The 9,233-nt window shown below is 37.4% G+C and overlaps 1 protein-coding gene across 1 annotated transcript in view; it reads right to left on the bottom strand.

The window, feature by feature from the left end:
* Positions 1 to 2,741: 2,741 nt before the first annotated feature.
* SLC25A12 (solute carrier family 25 (aspartate/glutamate carrier), member 12) overlaps positions 2,742 to 9,233 on the bottom strand; it is a 50,082-nt gene continuing 43,590 nt past the window's right edge. Inside the window, exons 13-17 of the mRNA XM_009894554.1 lie at positions 8,732 to 8,872; positions 6,638 to 6,776; positions 4,157 to 4,315; positions 3,886 to 3,976; positions 2,742 to 3,343 (exon numbers count right to left, since the gene is read on the bottom strand). Coding sequence (XP_009892856.1) covers positions 3,154 to 3,343; positions 3,886 to 3,976; positions 4,157 to 4,315; positions 6,638 to 6,776; positions 8,732 to 8,872 — 720 coding nt within the window. The 3' untranslated portion in view covers positions 2,742 to 3,153. The remainder of the gene's footprint in view (positions 3,344 to 3,885; positions 3,977 to 4,156; positions 4,316 to 6,637; positions 6,777 to 8,731; positions 8,873 to 9,233) is intronic.

Raw genomic sequence — 9,233 nt, 5'->3', positions numbered from 1 at the left:
AGCTGCCCTGACCCCTAATCTGCGTCCCTTCAGTAGTTTGAGAGTAGAAAGTTCCTGGGAGCTGCTGCTTACTTTACTACACACATCAGAGTTGTTTTCTACCCCCAACTTCCAGTTCCTACCATGGCAATCAGCCAAAAGGAAAAAGGCTACTGTTATCAAATTTTTCTTTTCCAAAGGATAAGGAACTAGATTTTGACTTAATTTCTATAGCATGATGATTTGCATTCAGTTAACTACAGACTTGCCACTGATTTTTCCATATTAAGTTAAAGACATTTTCGTTGCTTTTTAACATTTTTATTGAAACAAAACCTCTCAATGGCTTGAAACAGAATGGTTGGAATTTTTGTTAAAGGTTAGATTTATTATTTTTTTTTGAGTACATCTTTCTTAGAACATTATAAAGCTTCCCATCAAGACTGGTTGGGGGGGTATTGTTTGGTTGGGATTTTTTTTTTAAGTAAATATTCTGACTTGTACTACTTAGGCAGTATACCAGTATTGATGCCTTTATCTTAGGACTCTAGGTTCTTAATATGCTACAAGCTTATTGTTTTGCCAGAAGAGCTGGTTTATATGCTTAAAAGTCAGAAATAGGTTTATATTCCTTAATCAGCTTTATGTCCAGAAGAATTCGTACTTTCTTCATGGTTTGTGTGTTAAGTTTGGGTTTTGTTTATGGGTTCTTTTTTTTTCTCTCCTTGTCTCAATTCTGTTATGAGCAGCTCATAGAGGCAGGCAGCAGTAACAGCAGTTCTGTCTTCAAGAGGTTATCTTTTTCAGTGGATTTGAAAGTGAAATGTATTTAGGTGTCCATTGATGTTGGCTTGCCAGAAGTCCTCCCCCCTCTTCAATGCAAAGTCATGCTGTTCAGTTTGACATTTGCCTTGTATGTTCTCATCAACCTTACGACAGCAGCTATCTGTTCAGTTGAGAAACGTGAACTATATAAAGAACAGGCACATCATGTGATGATTTTTTACCCTTTAGGTACAAGAGTTCTTAATGAGCAGATTGTTCTGGTGTCTTGTTGGGTTTTAGGGGTTGTTTTGTTTTGTTTTACTGAGATTGTTACTTTTCAGTAACACATTTCCTTCAGACTTACATTTTCAGAAATCCCATAGATTTCTTTTCTTTCAATGGATGGTGGCATAAACATATAGGTCATATGGCATTAGTTTTACATAATTTCAACCTTTTAATAATTTTCAAAGAAACTATTCTGTATTCATTTCTGCTTGTGATCCTCCCTCACAAAACAGCTGAGTACAGGTTAAAAATACTGTAAAAACCCATACCTGTAACATTAAGAGACCAACAGTGATGCTAGATACTGCAAATGATCATCCTGGGAGCCACACTGACCAGTTTTGGAGCTGTAAGAAATAAAAATGTTATCTTGCATTGTAAAGTCTCCTAAGGCCTTGATCAAGTCAGTCAACAAGCTGTGACTAAGATTAAATGCCAGTGGGTACCTGCCATTTTTTGTATCTATTTAGAAAAGCGCAGAACAAAATACATATATATGGGAAGAGAGTTCCTGGGAAGTCTGTCTCTAGAAAACTGCACAAAACAGGTAAGTCTTTAAACAAAAAAAAAAAGCCGAATAAAGATACGAAGCCATCTATCTATCTATATATATGCATGTTGCAGAATAGTGATCAAACTCCCAAGTGCAATGTATTGTAACCTCTAGCTCACTAAATATTGTTCAGCGCCAAAAGATTTTGCATCCAGCTTAGAGGCTAGAGCTGAAGGAGGGCTTTTCTGTGTTTGTAGTCTTCAGTTTTTAAGAAGCTGTTTCTTCATAAGCTGACTAAAACTCTTCATATCGGTCTGCTGTCACCTCAGCAAGAAAGTAACAGAACTTCAAATCAGTTTGTACTGCTGGGATACACTATACTCCAGGATGTTTAACCCTGAAAGAAACATGTAAAACTAAAGATTGGAGGTTGTCATACTTCAGTAAGCGAGGCTGGAAACCCACCCCCTTTCTTCTCTGGCTGTATGGGTAGGATAACTACTTTTCCTCTAGGACCGTAGAAATCTAGACCCTCTACTTCCTCTGATGCTTTTCCATGTGAAAATTACACCAGATAAACTTCTGGCAGACATTAAGCCAGAAATAGTTCAAGCTTTTCCTTTCTCCTCTCCTTTAACATTCCACTCAACTGGAAGTCTAAACAGTCAGGTTTGCATATAAAAAGAATATAAAAGTAAGTCCTTCCCCTCCCCTAAATAACCTAATCTTTCAATGGTAAAACAATGTAGAAATAAAGAGAATGCCTTCAATTTTATGTAAAGTTTTCCATTCTGGAAAAAAAAGGGGAAAAAAAAAATTCCTGCAAAAGTTCTTGAGTCTGCTAATAGCTGGCAGATACCTCATTGTGTTTTAAATATGCTACCACAGAGGTAAGATCTAGTACACATTTAGTATTACTGTGTATTTCGAGGGAATTCCTTCTTACAAAGTAGTGCTGCAAAGTAAGATGCTGCATGTGCTCATCTAATTACTGTGTTCTCTTACACTTACAAGCCAGCAGGTTGCATTTTAATCCCTTTGCTGTAACTAGCAGTGAATGCATTTCTTCAGAGGCTATGTCCTGTACTGTGCATTCATTAAACGGGTGCATCTAATACTTAAATTTTAATCTGTGGTCAGTAATCTGTGGAAGAAAAAAAAGTAAATCACACTGGACAAATTTTCGATAAACACAAAGTGAAATGACTTAAGTGTGTTTAACTATTTTATTGTCACGATTGTTAACAAAACGCTTTCAAAACATTCTGTACATTTCAAACTATTTTGAACTGCAATACCCATTATATAAATGTCTGTGTATAGATGCCATGATGTCTCTGTACAAAGATGTACAATATGTACAGTAACATTAAACGCAAGCTGTGCAAGGCAAAGTCTAGGCTACAGATTCATGCCACTGGTTAAAACAAGGCATAGAACCACAGCTTCAATCAGTTCCTTGTGTGCAAATAAACAAATAAATGCAGGTATATATTAATATTAGAAAGGAGTAATTAGATTTGCAAGCTCAGTTCAGCTAGAACAACATGCAGCTGACTGGAAAAAATACAGTACTACTCTTGAACTTTTTCCACTGCATCACTTTGGTTGAAACATCTTTTCAGGATTCAGCTGCTGCCTTTTGGTTGAGCTGAGGTGGTGCCAGGAGATCGGAACTTTGGAAGATATAAACCAAATTTATTTTCTATACCAGCAAATGTAGCTGTAGCAAGTCTGTATCCACCTATGTGCTCAGGATTAACAGGAGGAAGATCCGAAATTCGAGTTTTTGGGGTAGGTTCTGATCCAGAAGGTTTGCTGTTTGAAGAAAGAAAAAGAAAAAAAGCCTTTGCTTTATTTAAAGTGTTTTCTTAAGCCTGAATAACTTCACAAAATCTGGACTAAGTACTTCAAGCTCTTGCCTGAGCGTCGAAGACTGTTAAAGCTGATGTTAGTTACTTCACTTCTATAGTCAAGTAAAGTTGTGAGTTCAGACCACTACTTAATGGGAAATCAAGGCCAAAAGTGAACTTGAGTTTTTACTGATAGCTTTGTAAATTCTAACTTCCAGTGACATGGGGGGGAAATGGGCAAAATGTCTTGTTACAATGGAAATACAAGTTTTATGTCATATATTAAAATAAATATGAAATGGCTCTTTATCTCCTCATCTGTTTAGAAGTAGCATGCAAGTTTCTCTCAACTATATAAGGAGGGGGGGATTTTTCGCATACTGCAATTTTAAGTACAGTGCTCAAAGTCACCAAGTTTAACTGGTCCCGTGCATGAAAAAAATAAGATTATTTTTTTTTAACTTGGCAAGCTTTTCGTGCAAGCTAAAAAGCAAGTATTTGACTTACAGGCCTCCAAAATCGACATAAAACCATCTCTGCAGCAGTTCGTAAGTGACCAAAGTAACACCAAACTGGGGTGAAGATCTGAACACACGAGCTGTTAAATATTACAAATCATAGTGTCAAACAAAGAAAGTAATTTTTTCAGGAAAGAAGCTAAACATTTTTAACAAGATATTACGTTTTTCAGAATGGGGCCTTGTAAATACTGCTCTAATTTCAGTCCTTAACAAAGCAGATTCAGTGTCAGACTTAATATTCAGAGTGCATTTCTCACCTCCAGCTCCCTTCCAAAAAGCTGAAGGGCCTTCTTCCCTTAGAATCTTTCCAAAGCAGTCAATAACTCCGCTGTATGTTGTCTGACCAGCGCGAGCTGCCACTTGCAGTCTTGTCTTGATGACATCAGCAGGGGTTACCAAAGAAGCAGCAGGCACACCTTTTAGAAGAAAACCACGTTTAATTTGCACAAAGAATCTTGTAAAAGATGAAACACTTCTAACTGAAAAATAGAACTGCAAACTTCAGTATTTTTTGCAAGATTTAGACGTTACTAAAAAAGCAAGTTCTTACACTTGATGGTAATAGAAACTTGTGCTTGGCATAGTCGTTTTGAGTTTCTTCTAAATTTAAAGGCTATAACTGATAATAAAGAAAATAATAATAATAAGCTATCATCAACAGCAATTCTCCCAACATCGTCTAGTGATCTGTCACTAACAGTAGTTACAAACAGATAAAAGAGCTACTTTTAAATTCACACATATGCTAGATATGTAATAAGAGATATCCATGACAAAAATTAATTGTGCAGCCTCACTGTATTTGCTAATACTCTACAACATATTTTGCAAATTACATAGGTAACTGATTTGGGAACTTGAATCCTACACATCCATTTGTTAAAAGTGTTAGTAAGAAAATTACTGCTTAAAGCACCCATTCTACAGAAATATGTCTGTACTGCTGTTTGGACTGTTCTGTAGGAGAATAGACGCTGCTTACTTCAATAGGCAAGCCATAAAAAGACTGAGGACAATGAAGGTGTTTTACAAGTCTGCTTAGTACCAACAGCGTGATATTAGCCAACAGTGATGGAACAACAAATCTCCACTTCCAAGGCACCACTCTCAGCTTTCTAGTCAAAGGAAAGGAGAAAGTTTTCAGAAGTGTACTCCACAGTATATAACTGTGTCATCTGAGGAATTTCTAAATACTTCTGAATACTGCAAAAATGTCAACTTCTTAAAAAGAGGAACCGTCTTCTGACTTAGAATGCTGAAATTGATTTTGACTTCTGTTGAACTTTTAAAATTGGTTAATATTGAATTAAAAGTTTAACAAGTCACTGATTTGCATAGGTGATAATAAATTCTAAAGTTTCACTATTCAGTTCAGGAGGTTTTGAAGGAAAACAGAAGCAATGCAGTTAAGCCTACAAGCATATACTAATAGCACCCATATGCAGATTTTCCTTTACGGGCAGATATCTTCAGACTATATTCTTCCCTGCTGCACATGCGTAACGGGACTAGATCGAGCAATCAGGAATTTGAAATTTGCAATTCAGAAGGCAGATATCCTATACACACTATAAAACTCAGCCTATGAGATTTATACACATTTTTAATAGGGTTCATCACTTAGTATGAGTGACCCAAAAACACTAACCTAACAAACGAAGAGAAGCTGTGAAGTTTGCAATCTAAAAAGTCAGTCTTTATATGAGACACAAGTTAAATAATAATATTTATATGTGCTTCAATGAGTATGGTGAGCTAAATAATTTTCCATTTCTGGCAGCTCTGCGTTACTTGAGAATAAACGGGGCTACAAATGCGTTACTGGTTTCCTCGCTGGTCTCTCCCTTCCCTCTGGCACGAGGAACATGCCAACTGGCAAAGAGCAGGTGCAGCCAAGCTCTGTATCAAGTCCAATATGGGAAACTGCTCTTTACACATAGACAGCTCACAACTGATGTATATATAGTAAATCCTTACGACTGTAACAAGTAATGAAAGGTCGGTTCAGCCCAATGATGTTTCTAAACTCCACCGATTCCACAACGCTGAATGGTTCATGATTGAGAGGCTGCAGGTACGCGGTTTTCAGCCTAGTGATCTCATCTTCAGCAGTGCAGAATCTGGCAATCTGTATCCACATTTTAAAATATCTGCCACTGCAGTTCCCATGTCTAGTATTTTTATACTGCTTGCTATTTAGTAAAAACAACTTTTTATCACAGCTGCATATTTTCTTTATGCTAAATATTTTTGAGAAGCCTTCAAACATTTTATATTTCAGAGTATGATACTTTAACTTCAGCTTCTTTACAAACTAATGCCCCATTTTTAACAATTACATTTGAACAAAGTTTCCTCTCAGTTATTCAGGAATCCAAAACTAGATAGGTCATTTTCTTCTTAGCTCTTATGATATCTCATTCTATGTTCATCAAAGATTCAAATTAGCCTTCAATTCCAAGAGCACAGTAACAAGTAAAACCCCATTGAGACAGACAGATCAAATTTGACTAGAAGTTGCTGAGCTGCATTACGCTGTTTATCCACATTATGCAAATGTAATTAGCTCTCATCAAAATTACATCGCCTCCCACTAAGGATAACAGTGATCAAATTTAGATTAAATCAGATACAATGGTACAGTACCCTTCCTTTATATGGGGCTACTGAATGAATATTAAATATTAGTCGCTAAAAGAAAAAAAAAATGACTTCTAGAAAACATTCTGCAAAATTACCTGCAATGGCTCCAGCTGTAAGGAGATTAAGCCCTCCCACATGGCCATTTTCATCAGCAAGCATCAGTTTACTATGAGCATAAACAGGAAAGTAGATTGCAGAAAAGGGAATGTCTCTGAGGAAACATGCTTTGGCACCCTGTCACACAGAAAAGAGACATAATACAAATAAATTTTGTAAATAAGGTTAAAATTGATAGCCAGCAAGCAGCCCGAGTCCAGGAAGTACCAACACTTTTGATCTACCAGTTACGTAACACAGAAAATAAAATGTCTCAAGAAACGAAGATGTAGACTTGAACTTGAAGAAAAGAATAAAGCATATCTAAAGTAAGTTTCTAGAGTAAGGAGATTCAAGGTTCACATCTGATTTTGGTAAGCAATGCATGACATCAATCCTGACATCAGTACCCAGGATAAATACCTTTTACATATGACGTGTCCAAATGTGATGAAGAAAGTGACAGAGGTCTGTCCTTACGTCTTGCTGACAACCCCAAACCACGGTAGCAGCAAGACAAGTCCTTGCATGCCATTGTTTCCACCAAACACAAAAGCACTACTACGATATCGGTGAGGACTCTAAGACCTCATAGGGATCTCCACTGATCGTCCTCTGGTTGACTGAAGAAGCAGCACTGGAAGGCTAGCAAAACGTGGGAAACCACTGCAAAATGGGAGTCTTTTAGTGAAGGGAGACAAAACTAGCAGCATGAAATAGTACTGCAAGGAGTAGCTCCGGGCCACAACCCGGCATTAGACAGCAGAACTTTGCATGCTGTAAAAACAGTGGAATACTCAAAATAAAACATCTAAAATTCTTTCAGTAACTTCAGTCATCAGTCTGTTACCAACTAAAATAACTCCTTCTGTACAAAGCCCAAATAAGCACTTGTATGTCCACAATTCTCATTTGCATGCCCTGAAAGCATGAACCTTACAAAAACACCACTCCTGGCCAAAACACCCAACCAGGACACTCCAAGCCAGCAGCCTCCACACGGTGGCCCACCTGAGGCCAGTCACCCAGCAGTTATATTAAGGGACAGCACACATTACAAACCCTACATGGCTTAAGCAGAAGACCTGATAAAGAGAAACTCGTCCCTTCAATGGTTTTCACGCAGATTCTTTACACTTTAAAATGAGTTCTCACAGTTATTCACAAATGATAATGCAATTCTAAAGAACAGAATTTTTAGGAAGCTCAGTTGTTTAGTTACTGCAAACCGAAATGGTAATTTTGTCCCATGTACCAAATCATCTGTGATCTTTAGGAAATGTAGTGGTCATGAATCTGATCTACTGATTCAAAACAAAAGCTTCAGCTCTAAAAGTAAATTTGCACATTTTTATAGTATTATTGCAGGTCTATGGACAAATCACGTAAAACAATGTTTTGTAAGTGCACAGCTAATATAACTGCCAAATTTACGTATTACCCCTTGCATTGGCAGAACATACAGGAAGAACCACTCTTCCTTGTTTAAGAAAACTAATAGCTTCTGCTCCATTACATCTGATCTGTAATGATGGTAGTCAGTATACCTGCAGGGGAGGAATGTGTTGACTGGCATTCTGCTGACATACAGTACAGCACGGGCTTTTTTTTTTCAGTGGAATTTGTTATTGACAAATCCCACTGCTTAACTTCTTAAAAATCTGAATCCTACTAAACTCCGCTACTGTTTCACTGCCATCAAATTATTAAGACAAAGAAAATATCCTGCTGGAAAGATAACAATAGAGATAACAGAGATAAATGTAAGAAAAAGACACAGGGAAAGCCAAAGAAACTTTTCACAGAACCCCACCAAATGAAATGATGAGTGCCAGAAGCCAGCAGGTCTGTAATACAGGACTCCCTGTAGCTTGGCTTAAAAGCCCAAAGGATAGAATGGGGGAGTATTTTTTTGTATCCCACTGCCATTAATATAGAAGTGGGTTTTCTTCAGTTTTCCACTGTGAGGCTGCCCTGCAGGAAGAGATTGGTTTTAAGTTCAAAAGGTTTCTTTTAACAGGTTTTGTTTCAACAATGTAAAAGTTTAGCATAAAACATAAAACGATGAGGCCACTCAAAGCAGAAATACATACCTTATAAAGACCAAGAAGGCCTAAATCTTTTATAACAGAGAGGGCACTGACTCTGGGTCCTGTAGTAATTTCTCCTGCTACCTGCAACCGAATCTTTACAATCTCCAGTGGATTAGTGAAGATGACCTGGGAAGCTCCTGCCTGCAAGCCCAGAGAAAAAGAAAGGAAACTGCGTTACTAGATAGAGCATGTGGCGACAGGCTGACTTTTGCAAGGTGCTGAGTGCCTTCACTTCTCACTGCATCGGCTGATATTCCCATGTAAGAATATATGAGAGAGACTTAATAAAGCACCTGTCTGGAAGTTGAAAGCCCCGAATCAGAAATCATGGGTTTGTATGAAGTAGTATTTCATATATTTATATGTTTATAGTCCACAGAGGTGTGTTAATTCAGTTTGTCTCTGCTTTGCTCCTTGACGTCACTTTCTGGAAGTCACGGCTGTGTTTAAAAGTCAATCAGATATTGCACGAAATACTAAACTAAAATAGTCATTAGACTTG

Source organism: Charadrius vociferus, unplaced genomic scaffold (genome assembly GCF_000708025.1).
Source record: "Charadrius vociferus isolate BGI_N301 unplaced genomic scaffold, ASM70802v2 scaffold161, whole genome shotgun sequence".
Taxonomy (NCBI): domain Eukaryota; kingdom Metazoa; phylum Chordata; class Aves; order Charadriiformes; family Charadriidae; genus Charadrius; species Charadrius vociferus.
Note: the sequence above shows the minus strand (reverse complement) of the source record. Positions and strands in the feature narration are given on the sequence as shown.